This window comes from Orcinus orca, chromosome 21 (assembly GCF_937001465.1).
Source record: "Orcinus orca chromosome 21, mOrcOrc1.1, whole genome shotgun sequence".
In the NCBI taxonomy this organism is placed as follows: domain Eukaryota; kingdom Metazoa; phylum Chordata; class Mammalia; order Artiodactyla; family Delphinidae; genus Orcinus; species Orcinus orca.
This window is the reverse complement of record NC_064579.1, coordinates 13,187,923-13,209,583: the sequence shown is the minus strand read 5'-3', so window position 1 is coordinate 13,209,583 and position 21,661 is coordinate 13,187,923. Positions and strand designations below refer to the sequence as shown.

The window sequence follows — 21,661 nt, the reverse complement described above, 5'->3', positions numbered from 1 at the left end:
GTCTCCGTTACGTTTTCTTGGGATTGGGGTGTGATTGGGGTGAAGATGGCAATCTGGATTCCTGTCCTTGACGTTAGGAAGACGACCAGGTGTCTGATGGGGCCCCTGGAGGGGACGCAGAGAGGGGGATGGGAGAGCCCCAAAGACCTGCGTCCCTGTTTCGCGTTTTGAGGCTGGTCTTTCCAGCCGGACAGATGGCAGGGATGGGCTCTAGCTGAAGTCTGCAACGACCTCAGTAAGGCTCTTGTTCTCTTGTTCCTTCCAGAGGATTCTCCACCTTGCTTCTTTGGAGCCAGGGGAAAGCAGGAGCAGCCAGCATGCAGGCGACCATTTACCCTTTCCAGGCCTGGGAGAGAGAAAAAGCAGCTGACCCAAGGCCCTGGGCCCTCAGCTCTCATGAGCTGACATCCGAGAATCAGTGAGTTCTCTTTGGTGCTAAACTTTCTGCATTTTGAACAACTTCAACAGGACCTCCCAGTACTTACATGGCTTTCTCTTTACAACTGTTTGTTCAACTGTACTTATTTTTCTCTGTGTGTATCACACACACACACACACACACACACACACACACACACACATACACACACAGGTAAAGTATCTCTCTTTCCCCCTCATCTCATCTCCTTCAAGAAAAAACCTCTCTGAAAGGGGCCACAGTTTTGCAAATGAATTTTCAAAGCTGAGTACACAAGCCATCCTTGTGGTCAAGGTCCTTATAAACTTGGGAGCTTCATTTTAGCCAGTAGAGCACTTCTGGCTAAAGCCAAACTTTCTCTTTTGTCCTTATCTGCAAACTCAAATTATTACCATTGTCCTAAGGAGGGTCTCAAACCCCCTTCCCAAGCATCCCAAACCAGAGCACTTTAACATCCCTGATGCACAAGAAAGAGTCACGGTTACACTCCTAATCCTGTGGTCGTAACACTGAGCTGTAAGTCTAGCCCCTGCATTGGCAAAGAAAGAAGCCAAGGCTCAGAGAGGCAGTGAGATTTGCTTTCTATCACACAGCTACTTTGAGGAAAAACCATTTCTCCTCACTCAAAGTGATTTGCTCTTGCAATCATGCCCTCCAAGTAATGCCCGATGGTTCCCATGTACGAATTCAAGTCGTGAATTAATGGGAGGGCCAGAAGTTCAAGCCACCAGCATCAAAGGGATGAGAGCTGACATGTACATCCAGGAAATCTGATATGATTGGAGCCATGTGTAGATCTACTTTCTGGGGATAGAGAGAACTGAAAAGCTTGTTTAAACTATTAAGAAAATATGAAGAGAGGGGGAAGATGGCGGAAGAGTAAGACACAGAGATCACCTTCCTCCCCACAGATAAATTATTAAGAGAATATGAATCTAATCTTTATCTGCAGTAAGCAAGGCGGGGAGCTGGGGAACGGAGTACCAGCGGAAGCTAGGTGATCTGTTTCAAGACAATGTTCCCCTGACAAAATGATGCTTGGAGAGAAATCTCCTGGAAGTATGGAATGTCTTCCTGCTCTCTAGAATTCCTTGATTATTTCTTCTAAAAGATATTGGTAGGTCATAACATATTTGGAACTCAGAACTTAAATATTTGTTGCTTATTCCATGCCCAGGGTCTCAGAGGTACTCGAGTTTTTGTTGAATGAATGCAAGATGATTTGTGCTAAATGAATACACCAATGACACATTTAAATGTTTGAATACTGCTAACTGATGGATTACTCTGAAATTAGTAAGTTAAAATATAACAGGAGCGAATGTACAGCCATGTATTCAGTCTCCAAAACATCAACAGGGACAAGAGGGAGGATACTTGTTTCAACAGCAGGTCAAATGAAACAGACGTGAGAGCTTTAGTTTACAGCTTAGTAAGAGCCAAAGGGATGAAGCACGTACTAAAGAGCTGACGTGATGTTAGACTGTTTCCGTAAAAGAATGGTTTCTAGATCAAGGCTGGACGTCACTACACTGTGCTCTTAGGTGATTCAACCTTACCTGGAGTTGGTAATTAGTTGTCACATCTTAAGAGGGACGTGGATAAACAGACCATGTTCAGAGAATAGAGGGCATGGGGGCTGAAAGTCTAAATGCCATGATTTATTATGCCCTGAGAGAACTCAGAATGTTTGGCTAGAAGAAACAACCAAAAGTGACACCAAGATTGATTAGATGGTACTCTAAAATTCGTAAAGATTTTATGACTGTGAAGCAATATCCATCATTTATCACCAAAGGACCTGGGGTAGTTTAAGGTGGCAGCCCCAACACGGACGTCTCTGCTCCCATCGCCTGAAAAGTATTTCAGGTATAAATTAAAATGCTCTACGAGACATTGTTTTCCATAAACAAGGGGTTTAAATTATCCTGACCCACAAATAAAGATCAGCCATATGTTATTTACCCAAATAACCACAGTCTTGTCCGAAATGTTAGATCATTCCACCAATAGATTTTTTTCTATTCTCCAAATCATTAATAAGAATTTTGATGGCATTAAAAGCAACAAAATAAATCAATCCTTAATAAATAATATATAAATGCTCCTCTTCATTCAGCAATGATTTATTAATATCCACTCACAGAGCTGCTTATTCTCTATCGATTCAGGTTTTTAATCACGTATGAATTTGCCAAACCATATTTCATCCAATTAATATACTTCCATCTGTTTTTAAGGAACTTTAGCAAATGCTTTACTCTGTCTATGATTCCCCTTACGTGCTAGGATATGAATGCCGTGAAAGATAATGAGGTTAGTATTGCAGACTTCTTTTGTGAACGCTTAGCTCATTTTCTAAGAAGCTCACTTCTTTCCCTTAACATTCAATTGTCAGACTGTGCCAAGAAATAACAGGCCTCCTGCTCCCGTGTTTGAAATTCATCTTTTTGAAATTTGGAAGATCCTGTTCCCCAAAGAACGTCTCAAAGATTATGACCAGGGTTCTGGGATCTTTCCAGACTCTGTGAGACCTCGTCTGGACTAGGGAGGGGGAAACTGACGTAGAAGAGGCAGCTTCACGGGGGCAGACAGGTTCACTTGGGGGTGATTGCCCAAGGGAGGCACCGTGCTGGCAGGATCCTTAAACCTTGTCCAGTCTCAGCAGGAAGTCATGCCATCACACCACGGCCATGTCTCTCACTGACCCCCATGCGAAGAGTGTTTGTGTGGGAACTCAGTATTTCCGATCTAGAGCTAAGTGTTTTCTTACTATTTCTTTACCATTCTAAGCCTTATTTTCCTTCAATGTATCTTTGTTTTACTTTTTTCATTTTGAAGACTTTTCGTATTAAGGGATAAAATTGAAGAAAAATTGGAGGTAATTAGTTCTGTTGTTTATTAGTTGTTGTCACTTTGGACAAGTTGCTTAACCCTACTTTATGGTGTTCAGTTTCATTCTTCCTTAGGCTAATCTTATGTAGCAGTGACTGTCTATACCATCTGTCTTCTTAAGTTCTCTTTCTGTCCCTGGAGTCAATCAAAGGCACTTATTACCCTTTTAAAAATTTTTATTGCCACAGCTTATTTTTTCCCAGTTTTACTGAGATACAGTTGATATATAACATTGTGTTAGTCCAAAGTGTAAAGTGTCATGATTTGATGTATGTATATATTGCAACATGACTACCACAATACGTTTAGTTAACATCAGTCACCTCACACGGATAACAAGTGCTGGAGAGGCTGTGGAGGAAAGGGAACCCTCCTGCCCTGCTGGTGGGAATGTAAACTGATACAGCCGCTATGCAGAACAGTATGGTGGTTCCTCAAAAAACTAAAAATAGAGCTACCATACGATCCAGCAATTCCATTCCTGGGTATTTATCCAAAGGAAACAAAATCACTACCCTGAAGAGATATCTGCACCCCCATGTTCATAGCAGCACTATTTACAATAGCCAAGACATGGAAATAACCTAAGTGCCCATCCACAGATGAACAGATACCCATTTAAAAATTTTTAAAGGTTCCTTTCTTTAAAAATTTCTCCAGACTCACTCACTCTCACAATCTCATGCAGCCAAATCTTTGCTTCTGATTTTGATCCCTACCTCCCCCCTTGGACTGGAAACCTTGGGTTGTCCTGTGGTTCCCTGGACACCTTTTGCCAGGGACATGGCTGGGAGTTCCCTGTGCTTTCTGCCTACACTTTCAGGCCAACCACTGTTCACTCCTGTCCTGTCCTTTTCCTGACACCCTCACCCAGGCTGGACAGCACAGCTGCCTAGGGCCAGAAGGTCAGAGAGTAGCATTGGACTTGAAAGCAATCACGCAATGAGAGCACTGAAAAACCCATAAGACCTCTAGACAGCTCTATCATTACAAAATGTTCTCAATCCTAAAAAGCGATATATTTGAAAGCAGCATCAGTTCAAAAAGCTTTTTTAGGGAACAAAAATAGATGTGCGCTGGGATTTCCAAGGGATTGGATTTCAGAAGTATTTTAATGTTAAAAAAAAAAGCGTGTCTTAGGATCGGGGAAACGCGGTGTTGTTCTTAGCATTCGGCGCCTGCCCACACTTCCTAGTGTAACGGGTTATTGAACAGGTTGGAGTGAAATCAGGAAAGAGCTTTGTGTTTCCCCACTGCAGTCGCCCTCAGCTCTCCGCCCCCCCCCCCCCCCCGAGGCCTTAGTGTCATCTTGGGCAGATTTTAGAATGCCCTGGTCCCCTTCAAGCCCCAGAAAATCCAGTATAATCCAAATCAAAACTTCACTCCCTCATCCAACAGAAGCTTCTGCATTCTCTCCCAGCCCCACCGCGGCTCGGGTCAGACCTGCTCCTTCTTCCTGTCCCTCCCCTGCTCTCTCTGCTGCTTCCAGGTCCCCGAGGGCCAGAGCCGGGGCAGGGAAAGGGCTCCGCACTGTGTCATGTTCCCTCTCACTGCGGATGCACATATATTGGAGAATTGCTCTGGCGCCTTCTGTGGGTTGGTTAGGCGAACCTCCCCGCCGCTCTCACCCCGCCATCACTGCCCACACTCCCTCAGACGCAGGTCAAGGCCGCACAAGGACCCCAGTCCCCGTCGGGGAAGAGGCACTTGGAGATGCGCTCTTAGGAGGCCCCTCGGCTCTTCCTCTCGGCACTTTGCTACTGGGTTCCCTACCCCCAAGCCGCCAGCCCTCTTGGCTGTGGTCCTTTCCAAACTGGGGCCTCACAGGTACGCCTCCCTCTGCCCTCTCTCCTCTCCCAATCCTCAGTGGGGGCTTCAGCCAGCGCCCTCCTGCAGGCTGCTTCAGTGGTGAGTCAGGCCTCACGTCTCACGACCAGCAAACCCAGGGGCCACATTTCAAGGCCCTCCCAGGAACCCTCCCATGCCCCTCCAGCCACAGCAAGGGGAAGGCTGGAGAGTTTGAGGGGACCAGCCAGCACCTGGCCAGCGAGTGGGCTGTCCATCCCCCTATCCTGAAAATCACTCGAATCTCCGCCGGTGGTGCTTTAAGGTCCCTCTTCATTTATCCTGGAGGCAGTGGGAGGTGGAGGAGGCTTGGGGGAACCACAAGGCTCTCCCTGGTCCTACCATCCTCTCCAAAGAATCCTTCTTCTCGCCTAAAAGCCATGAGCCCCCTCAGATGCCTGGGAGGTTGCTGGGTCGCTTGGCCTCCTTTGTCTAACTTCAAAATGGACGTGGTCGGCCCCTCCCTTTAGAAGGTGGGTGGTACTTAACCTTGTCTTTGGTTTGGAGGCTTTGGCAAAAATAAGACCCAGGAGGAGTCTCGACCTACCTGTTACTCTTGTTCAACTCAATTTAACAAACTTGGGGGCTTCCCTGGTGGTGCAGTGGTTGAGAGTCTGTCTGCCTGCCGATGCAGGGGACACGGGTTCGTACCCTGGTCTGGGAAGATCCCACGTGCCGCGGAGCGGCTGGGCCCGTGAGCCATGGCCGCTGGGCCTGCGCGTCTGGAGCCTGTGCTCCACAATGGGAGAGGCCACAGCAGTGAGAGGCCCGCGTACCGAAAAAAAAAAAAAAAAAAAGAACTGCAGGTTGGAGACTCCCATGACGTTGGGCGAGGTGCCAACGGAAGACCCTCAAAGAACCCATGGAAGGGCTAAGTAGGAGAAAGAAGCATCCTGACACCAGACTGCAGTGGTCTCAACCAGGTGAGCCCTTTCTTGCTCCCACCCTTTCCTTCACTCTGCTCCTGTTCTGGGGAAGCCTGAATCGAGAAGGAGTTCAAACAGTGATGGAGCCAACAAGCTCCTACACCACCGCCAGCTCCTAACCTTGCATCTGGCCCAAACTGGCAGGAAGAGAGGACTCTAGATTGTATGACAAACTTGAATCCTGGATTGAACTGGACATTTTTATTATCTGAAAAATGGGGCTATTTGTTAATTCCACAGGACCTGCCTGAGATTTCATCCAGGAGCAAAGAAGAAGCGTTCAACTTAGCACAGAAAAAATAGTATAATTGCTTTCTGCTTGCGCTCTTTTGAGTCCAGCTCATTTAAGGAAACGGTGGCTCAGTAACAAGAAAGCAGAAGCCATATCCTCTAGGGTCTAGATGGTCTGTGGTCACAGAGGATGATTTGGTTGGAGTCTTGGAAGCATGATCCCCACATTAAGAAGTTCTTATGCATTAGGAACCCACACCGTGAGTGATGGCCCTTTAATCCTTTCTCCTTTTAGTTTCATCCCTATGATTTGATCGTCCATCATGAATAAAAGATGCTATAGGACCAGAGGAAATTCCTGTTGCCATCCTCAGGAAGGAGCTGAGCTCAAGGACACGACAGACATAGGAAACATTTGGCAAAAGACTGAACCCAAGGAGTGAGAGGGAAGCTTAGCCTCCAAGGCTGGACACAGGGTCTCTCTGGTGGGAGCACCCTGTCCACAAGTTCAGCACTTCACGGTGGCTGAGTGTGGGTGCGGGCTGTGGAAGCAAGCAGGTGAGTAAGAGCTCAGGGTGCGGGCCCCCCCAAAAGATGGGGGAAAGTTGAGGGTGAAGAGAGGGAAGGAGGACTGTGTGGAAGAGGAGGTCTGAGGAAGTTAGAAGGGCTCTGGCAGTGGGTTGCCAGACTTAGCAAATAAAAATACAAGACGTCCAGTCCTTTGTTTTATCTGGTCATTCTACTATAGAGACTGTTGGACCAGGGGAGTGAGAATCAATATCTTTAGCATTTGCTGTTGTGGCCAGTGGAGTCATCCAGAATTAAAGAGAGTGAAACAGTGTGGAAATAAGAGTGTTCTCCATGTGAATCAGAGCCAGGGCAAACGTTAGAAATACTAAGCTGCATCAACTATCATCACCAGGAAACAGAGTCATATGGAAGACACATTGCTTGCTTTGGTGACGTAAAAGACACTAGAGAGAGCAAATTTACATTACTTGCTTTAAAGAAATACGACTTAAATATAAATGACTCTAAGGGAAGTCACATAACAACGTAAAACATATTAAAAAGTAAGTACCTTCAGCCTTTCATTTAATTTTGAGTCAAATAATTTGGTTAAATGTATTCTTTGTGTGACGCATAATTTCAATCTTTTATTTTGCATTTCTGACAATTCAAAATGTGAGAGTATGTTTGGCACAATTAATGATATTTACTGTCTGCTGGATATTCCTAAAAGGCAGAACATCTTGAAAAATGTCTTCAAGTTATTTCAAACCACTTTCAGATCCTTGTTAGCAAGCAAGAGCCGAGCTCCCATCAGCAGAGGCTTTTGAAAAACTGACAGACACAGGTCCTGATCTGCTAGCAGTATCAGAAACGTGATTTTCATATCAACAGATTCCTGTGCAAGAGGAGGTCATTGGTGCCACCTAAAGGGTCCCCATCACAGGACCTCCCAGCTTCAGTCATGTGATGACAGCCAGCATCAGACATGTTCTTAGAGCAAAATAAAACTGCTCCCACCTCCCCAATATTTGAAAGTCTAAAGCTCTGGGAGACTGAGCAAAAAGTGCCTCACTTACTCATGCCCTCCCCACACCCACCTCTCAGATGAGCCGTGAGCATCTTGAAAAGTGACGCTGAATATACTTTAGGATAACAGGTAACAGGGCATCGATGAATAAATCAAGAAACCCTTCATGTTGCAAATAGAAGCTGCTAGAAGTAAGGGGAGAGCTGAAATGCATCTTGCAGATCTAGAGGGAAACTTGAAGCTTAGACAGGTGAAGTGATTCACTCAAGATCAACGAGACAGGGCCAGAGAGGCATTCCTGAGACCTGGACTCTATTCAGTATACTCTTTAAAAATATTTTCTTAAATTTGTAATACAATTTTTAAAGGTTACTTTCCATTTACAGTTGTTACAAAATATTGGCCATGTTTGCTGTGTTGTACGATACAAACTAAGTGAAATAAGTCAGATGGGGAAAGACAAATACTGTCTGATATCACCTATATGTGGAATCTAAAAATACAGCAAACTAAGTGAATATAACAAAACAGAAGCAGACTCACAGACACAGAGAACAAACTAGTGGTTACCAGTGTGGGGTGGAGGGACAATATAGGGTTGACGGGATGGAAGGTACAAACTATTGGGTGTAAGATAGGCTCAGGGATGTATTGTACAACCCAGGGAATGGAGCCAATGTTTTGTAATCCCTGTAAATGGAAAGTAACCTTCAAAAATTGTATTCCGTTTACTCTTAACATCCAGTTCCAAAGTCCAGATTTTTTTTTTTAATTGGGTTTTCTTAAACCGAAGTGCACCTAGATTTGTGCTGCCATCAGCACCTGAAATCATAAGTTCCTCTGTGAAAAATGTTGTGATGTCTCTAGAAATTTCTCTCACTGGGAGTTCCAAACTGTTAGTTCCTCACAGCCCCAAAGCCGTCATTTTGGGGGCCAAGGTAGGTCTCCCCGATGACTCGCTATGCCCGAATTTGAACTTCGAACATGACCTGGCATTCTTTCCTTCTTTTCGGATTCCACGTGTCCTGAAAACAGAACAGCAGCTCTCGGGAGGTCTGGAGAGCAGGCCTCTCTCAAGTCACCCTCCCGAAGAAGGAAGAGCCCTTCTCCCCGCTCCTGCCTGCAACCCCTGGGGTCCCACGAGGGGCTGGCCTCAGCGCAAAGCACCAATGAGCTGGTGAGCGGCAGCAGGGCCTCTGCTCAGAGAGGTCTGAGCAGCGGGGAAGCTGATGGGTGTGAGGCAGAGTGCATGGAGGTTCACGGAGGAGCAGCAGGCATCTCTCTGGTTATAACTGGGGCTGCGTTTGCCTTGTCGAACATTTGAGGCTGGGATCAGAGTATGAAATAAGAGGATTTACAATAGGCCGCTTGCATCTTCGAGGGGAAAGGAGTGTGCGAACTCGAGGCTGCACCGTGGCCTTGGTTTTCTGGGCAGGAGAGCCCCAGGTGGGAGATAATCATCGCTCTCCTGCCCATCCCCATGGTCTCCTGGCCGGTCTTCCCGGCCAGACTCTGGGGGGTAATTTGCTCTTTCACGTTGTGGTGTGAGACGCCTTTCCTTCTGTCTTCCTTTCTTTTATTCCTCATTTTCACAGTTTTACTATCTATTTAAAACTTGTACTCTTTTAGAAAATATAATACAAACGCCTGGAAAAATAGAACCAGTGCAAAAGGAATGCAGCAAAAATTGTCTTCCTTCCACCGCTGTTCCTCCACGAAAGGGCCACCCTCTGGTACCAGTTTCTACAGTTTATCTTTCCAGAGGTATTACGTGCATTACCAGCAAAGTCTCTGTGTATCCACGCGTACGACGCACTTCCTGCCCCTTGCTGTTCCAGGCATACAGTTTCCAAAACACCATCCTGCTTAAAATACGTTCATAGACCCCAGTTTTCTGCAGGATAAAGCCCAACCTCTTACTGGTGCAGAACATCCTTCACATCCGTCTCCCCAAATGAGCACGGCCTTCCAGCCCGGCACCCACCTCCCTCTAGCTCCCTCCGCCTCCCACCCCACTCCAGGTTTTAGCCTCAACAGATCTCCAGGCCTGTGAGTCTCACTCCTGTTAGTTCCTTGGTCTGAAGACACTTGCCTCTTCCCTCTTCTGCTTGTCAAAAATCATTCTCATCTTTAAAGACTCAGTTCCACGTGTCACTTCTGCTGTGAAACCTTCTCCAAGTTTCCCAGTCGTGTTGACTGTTTCACCTGTCTTAGGATGCTCCCTGGAAAGTTCTGCATCCCTCAATGGGTGGTTCATTTATTTCCTGAACATCCTTGAAATGCCAAATGTGCTAAGGACCAGAGAGACCATAAGCCATAACACAGTCTCCACCCTCAAGGAACTTAGGGTCTAGTGGGGAAAAGTAACACACTACAACAGAAGTGTGTGATGAATACAAGGTGTGGGGCTACACCAGAAAGGAGCCCTTTCTGCAGACTGGGCCAGGACAGATGAAGAGGCAGAACCGAAGCCGATGCCTGAAGGTCGAGAAGGATGAGCCATACGAGAAGTTATGGAGAATGAGTAAGAGTTGAAATATCCCCAGGAGCCGTGGCACACAAAGAGAAAGGCACGTGCAGACGCTGAGGGGCACCAGAGCTCACGTGACGTCGAAGAGCTCAAACAATATGGCCGGAGGCGAGAGCTGTGAGGACAGAGCCAAGTGACTAACGGGAGACAAAGTCTTCTGCTCCGACACGAACAGTTGGCGTAGGAGCAAGTGACTCAACAGGGCTGGCAATTGGAGATTCATAATCTCTGACTTCCAAGTTGCAGCAGCTTCTGAAAGTTTACAGAGGATTTGGGGAAGGCCAAGGGTTGCCACTTACATGATTGCCCTTGAGTCCTCCAGTTGTGGGTGTCGATAAGGTGCTGCTAGGAAATTTTTGAAGGTTAGGATTTTGGTGAATTGCTCTGTAAATCCAGGTACATAGTAATAATGCTAAGAGCTGTAGGGATGAGCCTATATTGGGGCCTTACTCTGCTTCCAATGCTATTTTAAGTAATTTACATGTTAGAGGATATTTAATCTCAACTACTTAAAGGGGTGGGTAGACCATTACTATCCCCATTTTATAAATGAGGAAACTGAGGTCCTGAAATGAGGTACTGAGGTTCAGAGGCTTTCCCAGTGGTGCAGAACTTGTCCTTGGTGGAGCCAGGATTGAAACCCCAGCAGTCTTGCTGGAGCCCATATTCCTAACCATGAGGCACCATTGCCTCTCCCCAGCGGCAGTGGGCGGGTGTCTGGGTGAGCACACTGCCAGACCTAGGAACCCAAGGCTCACTGTTCCAGAGACAGAGTGTGGGAAATCAGGGACAGATGGACAGTAGGTAGGGTGTGCATGGTTTGCCCTTGGCACCCTGAGGCCGCCACTGTCTGTAAATAACAACTTGGGGAGTTTAATTAACAGCCCACTTGCAGGAACGCCAAGAACAACAGGAGCTCCATGGGGGAATGACTTGGGGGTGAAAATCAGAATTGAGGGGCCGTCTTTGCCATCTTTCAAGCTGCTACGGATAGCAACAGGCAGACTGAACTGGCCAGGTTTTGGCAGGAGAGTGGCTCCATTAATTACACAGATGGATCATGATGCTCAGAAAAAGCCAGTGGATGCTTTGATGGAGTAACTTCTGCAACCATAAAATCAGGAGAAACATATGGCTATCTCTGTGCTAAATGGGGCCCTGAAGAGATTAACCTCACAAACAAAGTGCAAAGGATATGCATGAATTTCACCAGATGGGGGAAACTCCTCGTGATACTTGATTTCATGCCAGGGACGCTGGATTCAAATGTCAAACGATAGAAAAGTTTTCTTGAAAGATGGCGTAGGGGGCTGTAAGGAGAAGTGCTGGATTCTGATATGCAGAAGATTGGAATTTGATGTCAATGCCTTGAAGAGATCCCTGAATACATAAGCTTTAAGGAGGGGATGGAGTTGGGGGTTATAGTTATTTTATAGTCACTGTATATATTCAAAGCAAATGCGTTTCAATGCCATCAACCCAGCTGTAAGCACTGTGACCTTCTTCCTCTCTCAGGGAAGGGTGACAGTGAGGCCAGTTGGAGATGGCAGACCAGACCATTGGCCTCTGGGGCAGCACACCTTACCATCTCGTTGGCCTTAATCGCTGGTCCCGCGTGTGGGCTGCGTTTCTGCAAGCTGCACGGTCAATGCTTTGACAGGCCGCTGCGGGGAAGCAGGATGAACACAGCATTTCAGGTATGAAGACAGGTGTTCAAATCACAACTTTGCTACTGGCTAATGATATGCTGTTGGGTGAGTCAACTGAGCCTCAGTTTATTCGTCGGTGCAATGGGATAATAATCCCCCCACAGAGGCGTTGCAAGGATTGAGGTAGTGACATATGAGAGCACCTGTAAGCTGCAAGCACCATGAAACGCTAGCTTCTGTAGTTAGCAGGATTTTGAGGCATAATTTACCTGATAGCCTTCTTCTACCTCTGGTCTTTCACATTCCCCTTTTGTTTTGTTTATTTTTGCTATTTTTTGTTGCACTAAAATATACACACATAAAATTTAGCATTGTAACTATCTTTAACTGTACAATTCAGGGGTATTAAATACATTCACAATGTTGTACAACCACCACTATCCATTTCCAGAACTATTTCATCATCCCCCACTGAGACCCTGTACCCATTAAATAATAACTCCTCATTCTCCCCTCTCCTCAGCCCCTTGTAACCTCTATTCCACTTTCTGTCTCTGTGAACTTGCCTATAATACATATTTCATATAAATGAATAATACAATACTTATCCTTCTATGTCTGGCTTATTTCACTTAGCGTAATGTCCCCAAGGTTTATCCATGTTGTAGCATGCGTCAGAATTTCCTTCCTTTTCCAGGCTAAATAATATTCCATTGTATGGCTAGACCACAGTTTGTTTATGTATTCATCTGTCAGTTGTTTCCACCTTTCAACAATTGTGAATAATGTCGCTATGAACATTCAAGTCCAAGTATCTGTTTGAAGTCCTGCTCTCAGTTCTTTTGAGTATATATCTAGGAGTGGAATTGCTGGATCACATGGTCATTCTACGTTTAACTTTTTGAGGAACTACCAAATTGTTTTCCACAGCAGCTGCACCAGTTTACCTTTGCACCAGCCATGGATGAGGGTGACAATTTCTCCACAGCCTCACCAACACTAGTTATTTTCCTTTTTAAAAAAATAATAGCCACCTACTGGGTGGACGTGGTAACGCCATTTGCTTTGAAGAGTATCCGTTATATCTCCATGTGGTGAGAAACTCCAGAGTAGATAAAGTTGCCCGTCTACCCCTGGAACTCTGGCATATCAGGGAGTATATCTGGCACCAGGATTTCTTTTTGCAAAAGTTTTTATCCAAAGCAAAAAGGTTTTCCAGGGAGGAACTGGGAGAAGGGCTTGGAACCATAGTCACTTGACAGTTCTGTCCATCTGTTTATTTATTTATCCATTCATTTTTTCCCTCATTCATTTATTCCACAAATATTTATTGAATGCCTGTTTTGTAGGGAGCAAGGAAAAATTGTGTCAAATTCTGTGGCAACTGGATTTTAGAATCCACAACACCAAAAATTGGAAGGGACCTTAAGAATCCTCTTGTCCAAACACCTACCCCACTCAGCAATGTTTCCTAAAACTAGAGAGATAGGAACAGAGCTCAGGTTTCCAACTCAGTGGTCAGCCAGGAATGATGTAGCCGAAGCCAGGGAGCAAAACTCCTCAAACTTGCAGGAGAATGGGTTTAAAACAAGGGCAAGCATTTGTAGGGAAGCTCTCTTTTCTTACATCTCACTAGAAAGTCCAGTCATTCGATAAGCCAGTGGGATTTGAACACAATAAAACAAGTGTGAAGAAAACCTGATTAGATAAGGCTTGAGTACTCACATAGTCCTTACATTGTGATAACCTCCCTCCCAAATGTCACCTACAGGCTGTGTGCAGTGGGGAACACCGCTGACTTGGAATCTGAAAGCCAGGCAGGAGTGTGAATATTTGATTTCAATCCGGGAAAATTCCAGAGGACTAAATTCAGAGGATTTATGAACACCATCATATCCAAACAACTGGATTTCATTGACAAACACAGACTTATTTTGTAGCTCAAACTGGGACATTTCAACTATATTAAAAGGCAGAGATAAAGAAATGGAAACAGTAGATAGAATGCAACTCACAGAGCTTCCACATATGTTTATTTTACTCTGGTTAACGTTTAAGCCTCAGGAGTCCAAAAATAAATTAGAATCATAGACAGCATCATTTCCTAAAGCTGTGTTCTCTTCCTATACACCCTCCAAAGCCACACAAAAGGACAAGATGGACCTCATCTACTCGTAACAGGGAGAGAGCAGCATTTTCTCAGATCCAGGTGGAGCTTTGCAGAAAGAGCTTCCCAATCTTCATGACCATAACCACGGTGTCCAAGATGATAGCTGGAAAATAAGGTTAAATACCATTATACGAAACTTTCCATAACTTGGATGCCAGCAGCCCTAGCTTCCATTCCATCTGTAATCTGGTTTCTCTACCTCATTTAATATTTTACTACCATTTTTATGTACATGGAAGTACTTCACAGAAGTAATGAATGTCTTAACTATATATAAGGCCTTTCCACGTAGGACTATTAGGTTCAGCATTATTCTGCTGGGTGCTGCAAGGCCCTTTGTTGTGTCCAGGTTTCTGTGCTTATACAGCAGGATGCCGGAATCTTAAAAGGAAGCAGAAGGCTGAAGACTAAAGGTCACCGTGCAACCCGGTAAGTGACGAGGATTCAGCGGGTGACTGAGTCATCCTTGACCCCCAACCTCCCTGACTGCCTTCTCGTCCGCTCTTCTCGTCTGTAGCTGAGCACCTTGAGGTGCTGGTCCATGCTCCTGACCTGCTTCCTGCTGCAAGCCCACCACCATCTAAAGAGTCACCCCATCCCATCAGCCTAGTCCTGTCTCACATGAATCCCACCGCAGTGGCTCTGCAAGAAAAGCCTAAACTCCTTCAATATGTTTTAGAAAGATTTACATTATCACAAGCATTTCAAAAGAAGGAGCGAGGCATCGGTTAAATTGACCATGAAATTATCCATAATCCTGCCACAAAGTATTCAACTAATTGAGATTACAGTCCCAAAACTAACACAGCATTCAGTGCAGTTACTAAAGGAGGTTATGCGAAATACATGCTATGCAAACACCTATCTAAAAGGAATGGATAAGGAAATTTTTTAAAGTTTTTCTTCCCAGTTTTACTGAGATATAATTGATGTATAACACCGTATTAATTTTAGGTGTACAACATACTGATTTGATATATGTATGTATTAAAAATGATGATCACAATAGGTCTAGTTAACATCCATCACCTCACATAGTTACGCTTTTTTCTTGTGATGAGAACTTTTAAGGTCTACTCTCTCAGGAACTGTCAAATATACAGTACAGTGTGGTTAAATAGTCACCATGCTGTACTTTTTTTTTTTTTTTATAAATTTAGTTATTTATTTTTGGCTGCGTTGGGTCTTCATTGCTGCGCGTGGGCTTTCTCTAGTTGCAGCGAGCAGGGGCTACTCTTAGTTGCGGTGCGCAGGCTTCTCATTGTGGTGGCTTCTCTTGTTGCGGAGCACAGGCTCTAGGCACGTGGGCTCCAGTAGATGTGGTCACAGGCTCTAGAGCGCAGGCTCAGTAGTTGTGGCGCACGGGCTTAGTTGCTCTGCGGCACGTGGGATCTTCCCGGACCAGGGCTCGAATCCGTGTCAAGTTCAGGACTGGTAAGATCAATCCTAGTTAATATCTAGATCTGCCGGTTTTCTGTCCCATGGGGCGGATGGGGCCCAAATCACCAAACCTTCAGTGAGTGCAAAGTGCAGAGAAACAGTCAATTCTGGGAGGGACTGAGCATGCGCCCTGCGCTCCCGGAGCGGATGTTTCTGCTGGAGGGAGGAACACTTCGGTACCGCGAGAAACCCCGAGGTTTCCGGGTGTCCTTTTTATCTGCGTAGGCACGCTGCTTCTTCTGATCCCGTTACTCACGCTGCACTATCGCAGCGTACTGGCCTCTCTGGGCCTGGAAAACCGAGCCTGCTGACCGCCGAAGCACCAAGGCACGTCTTGGAAGTCCACGGGACACTCAGAGAGATGCCTGTTTCCTGTCAGGTAAGGGAAACCTTACAATGTAGTGATTCTAGATTATAGCTGTTGGTTTATGTTTGCGGAGAACTTGCTAAGGGGTGGGGACTTCTTCTGCTCGGTTTGTACTTCCATGAAGAGGACTTCTTTTAAGGGACCCCCGAGCCTCCATCCACCCATTCCGTCTGGTAAGGAAGTCATTCGTCTGGTCGGGGTATTGGGAGGAGAATCTGAGCCCGCGTGGTTCAGCTTTTCCTGGTTCCTCCTTGTTCCGTACCTGCCTGCGGGCAGCTCCCATCCCTCCTTGCACCCTGCAGGCAGAGGGGCCCAGCCCTGTGGGAAGACCTGCTGAGCTCTGGTCCGTGTGGTATTTCAGAGGCCAGGTGTTAGCACAACCCGCTGGCTGCAGGTCTACAACCACGCTCGCTAGCCGGCTTATTTGTAATAACGCTGACATGTGGCTCCCCAACTGCTGACTGCCTGTATCTTTCTCTCTATGGATTTTGAATTCAGGTGAAGATGGGTATTATGTGTGAGCCCCTAATTCCCAAACAACTTCAGTGTTCAGAGCTTTACTTGCTTTATTCTAATTGTCCCCCAGTCCAACACGTGTGCGTGCCACACAATGTGCACGCCTGTACATTTCCCCCTCCTGTTTCAGAGTCCCCAGCCCCTGCTTTCTTCCTCTCGAGGTCCCAGGGCATCTAACACATCAGGCTGGGTGTCTGACCTGAAAGGGCTCCGGGCTTCCTTCCACTGACGGGGACGTATCACTGACGAGGCGCCACGGGTCACGCCCTGGCTCCATCAGTGTGCGTGTGCCTCTTCCACTGGGTGGACAGATAGCCATCACTAAGCCCATTTTCCGTGGGCGCTCTGGACCACCTCTTTGTCTGGCCTGACCCCCTTTCCCTTCAAGATTCCTGGGGCCGTTTCCCTTAACTTTGACGCCAGGAGCCCTGCTCTGCCCAGCGGGTTTGGCGGGTCAGTTATAAAACACAAGCATTTTCTGGCAGGAAACTAACCACCAAGGAAACAAGACTGTCTCCAAAATCAGGTCAGCATCAGGTCAGATAAGCACAGCCTGGAATTTTTAAGTATCTGCAGGAGCTGATCCCACAATCTTGTCTCTCTCGTGTGCGAGGGAGGGACACTGGTGATTTTCTGACAGTTGCCAGAACACGGGGCTCTGTGAGAGATAGGACGTGAATGCCGAGCACTTCCCTCCAACCGTGGTGGTGAAGGGGCATTCATTAATACGCGGTTCCTGACGCCACTCGCTCAGCTGCCAGAGCCCAAGGGGGCCCAGGAAGGGGCTCCAGCTGAGGCCGCCTAGCTCTCCAGCCCTGAGAATCGCTGGGGACCTTCCGGATATATTAAAGTTTAAATGGGGTCATGCGGGGTGGCCAGGGGTGTGGGTGATGACACCTCTGGAGTCGTTCATTGCCCAACCAGAGAGACATGCAACAGCCCTGGGGTCTTGCGGAGACAAGCAGGTCCCCACCGAATGGCCTTATGGGACAATTTGGCCACAGTCTGGGCTGGATTTTCAGTTTCAGAGATTTGGCCACTTCACTTATTACGGGAACAGAGGCCTCTCTTAGGGAAGGAAGCACCTTAGCCATGTTCACAGAGCCTGCTGTGATTAAAAATAAGAAATACACATAACACAGGGAATATAGCCAATATTTTATAATAACTCTAAATGGAGTATAACCTTTAAAAATTGTGAATCACTATATTGTATAGCTGTAACATATATAATATGGTACAGCAACTATACTTCAAGTAAAAGAAGAGGGAGAAATACACCAGCCACTCAGAGTGGACCACCTGGGTTGGGACAGGTTCTCTGTGATGGGCAGAGTGGACACTCACCCATGATGTTCTCGGCTCTGTGATCAACTGTCCCTTTTTCTGATGGCCGCAGTCTCTTTAGAGATGGAGAAAGGTCCCTCAGTCCCCATTGTTACTGAGTCCTGCCAGGCTGGAGGCAGTCTCTCTTAGATGACTTTGTTCTCTTGCTTTGATCCGCTGTGTGCAAGTTTAGTAGTTTAACTCATAACGTAACAACCTCAATTCCGAATTATCTGGGTTGCTTTGAGACACCCGGTTTATCCCAGCCCCCAGATACGGAGGTGCTCCTGAGGCCGGCCAGCAGCCCTAAGTGCTTCGCTGCACACCAGCCATGAACACACCACGTTCTTTCCCTGTTCCGTGCACTTACTGATGTAATACCCCCCGTCCGACCTCTCCTTCCTCCAAGGCGCAGCTCAAGACCCACCTCCTGCAGGAAGCCTTTCTTAACCTTCCCGCCCTTGATCATCTCTCATCCTTCGAAGCTCTGTAGTACTGGGAGATAATGCAACATAATTTAGCCCTTAAATGGGTACTGGCTAGTATCAATCACTCATTTCCTCTGTGCTCTCTTGCACCAACCAGACTCCAGGCCCTTTAAGACTAGAAAATGTATTCCATATTTCTTCAGCCTCCCCACCATTTCTTGCCCTTCCTGACCACCCGTTATTGTCTGAGCCGTGCATTTTGTCACTCAATTCCGTTCCATCTGAATGCATACTCTAGTTTAAGGTATAAGAGTTCTGTCTGCACAACTGTAGCCAAGGTGGAGTGATATTAGCTCCAGGCCGAGGTGGCACTAGGCACGGCCCTGTGTCAGGGTCTGATCCTCACGGGTCTTAGCCAGTGTTTGTGGTTGCCCTGAAGGTGGCCCCCACCAGTCTCGAGGGGCAGGCTTTCGCATCAGGTCGATCTGCGCGTGAGTCCTGGAGCCGTCACTTACCAGGCGTCCCTCCAGGCAGGACCTCACCTAAGCTTTCTAGATCTCCATTTACTCACCTGTAAAATAGGAGAGGGTATACATAATACCTCCCACCACACAGATCTATTTTGGGTCTTAAGTACCATCATCCCCTGAAAATATGAGGCATATGGAGAATAGGAGTTAAGAGCAGGGCCCTTTGGGATCAAATCACATGACCTTGATTGACCAAGAGACTTCACTCCCTAAACTTCACCTGTATAATAGAGATTATCATGTGAACCTCCTGGGCTTCTTGGGGATCATGCCGGACGATATTAGGTACTTGTGTGTTATTATTATTATTGGTAGTAGTCATCGTAGAAAACTGTTAGCACAGTAACTGGCACATGAAAAGTGCTCAAAAATTGTATCTCCACCGTGCTTGTTCTGTTTCCCTGAGGTATCAGGCTAGGTCCGCGGGTCCCTTTTTCCGCATCTGCCATCCCCACAGCTCAAAGCAGGGCTTGCAGCCTCGTCAAATCTTTACACCGTGGCAGTCCTAGGAAAGCAGAGGTGCAGCCTCTACTGCTGCACAGCGTGCTCTCAGCCCCACCACACCACCCGTGTTATCCCGCACCTCTAACTCCTCCATCCTACAGAAGACTTGCCATAAATTCTTACTGGAGCGTGGGACATAACAATTTGTAGCGAAATAAAATCTGCAAGATTCTTCCTGTAGCAGAAATTTTGACAACAGCTCTTTTCCCAAAGGACAGCACAGAGGATGCCTGCTCTAAGGGAAAATAAGCTCTCCAGGAGAGGGGGAGAAAATCCCCTCTCCGCCCCACAGTGCAGGGGACCATCGGCCTTTTCAGGAGCTTGGCGTAGCGCGTTGATTCCTGTGGCTGCAGACTGATGTGCAGGCTGTCAGCCCACCTCGCTTGTGCGGGATGATCCAGGTACTTCCTCAGAGGACAGCAGCCTTCCACCCTTTGGCCCTGGACTGATGCTAGAAGCCTCTCTGACCTCTCCGTCCTTTACCGTGTACAATCCAATCTTGGAATCTACAAATGAAGGCTCAGAGCCCTGGCCAGGTTGAGACGGTTAGTACAGATAACTTCTGAAGTTCTTCCTTCAAGTTTCTGTAGCTTATGGTTTATTACTTAATTTTTATCTCTACCTTTTAGGTAGTGATTTTAATGCAGCTAAACAGGTGCCGTAAGTTACTCCTCCAAGGGCCCTGCTTTTCTGTAATGATGGAGAGATCCACTGTATTCCTGCTTAATCAGATTAGCTTAGATTTGTGGACTGCCTCCAGGAAAAGGAGAAAGGTGTAAAGATGCAGCGTGGCTGTTCTTCATTTTTACTGTAGCTCATTCTCGCCCATTTAATTATTGGATTTCAGGAAATCAGGACCATCTAATTGTGTCAAGGCCACAGCAGGAAAACTGCAAAGAGGCTGTAATGACTCGGGGGAAGAAGCAAGTCCAGATGTAACAAAGGATGATTCTAGAAGCTTCACCATAGCTAAGCATAATGTGCTACAAACCCAGAAGGAAGGGCTAATGAAAAACAAAGCAACACAGGCATACTTAAAGCCATGATTAGCTGATAGAGGAAGGGAGAGATGAAAAGAATATTAAAACCACTGATAAGTCTAAAATGCATTTACATTTGCCTGTGAAATACAGTCATGCCCAAAAACACATGCCTAGGTCCCCAGAGTCACAGAATAACATCTGTGCCTCCAAGAGACTTCCTGCCATCCAGTAATACAACACTGACCCAGAATCAGTCTTGATAGAGGTGTGGAGGGGACTGATTTAAGAGGTCTAGCATGGGGACCCCGTTTAACAGACATCCCAGCACGTTCTGATGCAGCTGGTTAATAGACCACACTTTGAGAAACTCTGGAGGAGATGACTCCAGGATTTTTCAGCTGTATGTAATATACACAGACTCTCTAAACATTCGATGCTTTGTATATCTTACACATTCATAGCCTCTGTGTACATATGCAGGGAGAGACTATACACCATCTGTCTCTCCTGTGTATATGGATTCCACATGTGCCTCATTTATAACAGAGCAACTGAACTTTATAAGTTTTTGGTAAAATCAAATAAATACGGTGTGTAGATTTGAGTATTTTCTTTCCTCACTTGGCCCAGGAGGAAAATTTAATTTATAAAGGATGACCAGAAGCACAAACAAAGCTCCACATCTCTGAGAAGTAAACACAGAAGCGTCTGTGTGCCTGACTTCATGGACCCTTCCAAACAGACTTGCGCGTCTCGTCCTTGCTGTTTTGATGGCTTCTCTTTCCTTTCAGCCTCAAACCCGACATTTGACCTCCAAAGTCGGATGGCTTATGGAGGCTCCAGCACTGGGAAGTTAGTAATGCTGTGCTCTGCTCTGCTCTGCCCTGTCCTGCCCAAGTGGAAATGAATTTGTTTCTCCTCTGTTAATCAGTCACCTTCAGGGATGGCAAATAGGCTTCAGCGCATGGGCTGATGATGAACATTTTGTAGAGGCGGAGCAAAGGAGTGAGTAGAGAAGGATTCTGGGGTTCTATTTGGGCTCCAAATGAAAGCGTGTGACATGCGCCCCTATTGGTAGAATGGGGTCGCTTTTGTATCACCTATGTGCCAGTCCAGCCCTGGGTTTTATCTTTCAAAGACCTGCTCTTTGTATAGAGAATTTTAGAACTGTAAGAGAACTTGGAGGTTTGATAGCTAAGGGGTGGGTCTTCCATCTCCTGACTCCACATTTCATGTTCCTCCCAATAACCCAGTTCACAAACATTATCCACACTAGTGGGGCTGGGACTGTGGGAGGCTGCAAAATGTCATCGCCCTCCCATTCTTCCAGGCCGCCTGTTCCTATTCATAGCAGAGGCCTCTT

The 21,661-nt window shown here is 46.4% G+C and overlaps 1 protein-coding gene across 7 annotated transcripts in view; it reads left to right on the top strand.

Moving 5' to 3' along the window:
• LOC117195637 (uncharacterized) overlaps positions 1–15,521 on the top strand; it is a 52,451-nt gene extending 36,930 nt beyond the window's left edge. For 6 of the 7 annotated variants that reach the window (XM_049704248.1, XM_049704244.1, XM_049704245.1 and 3 more), the window contains one exon: positions 266–5,775. In XM_049704248.1, the coding sequence (XP_049560205.1) occupies positions 4,639–5,628 (990 nt within the window). In that variant the 5' untranslated portion in view covers positions 266–4,638 and the 3' untranslated portion in view covers positions 5,629–5,775. Of the gene's footprint in view, positions 1–265; positions 5,776–13,805 lie in introns of those variants that run through there. The other variant, XR_007474585.1, reaches the window with a different exon arrangement.
• Positions 15,522–21,661: the final 6,140 nt, after the last annotated feature.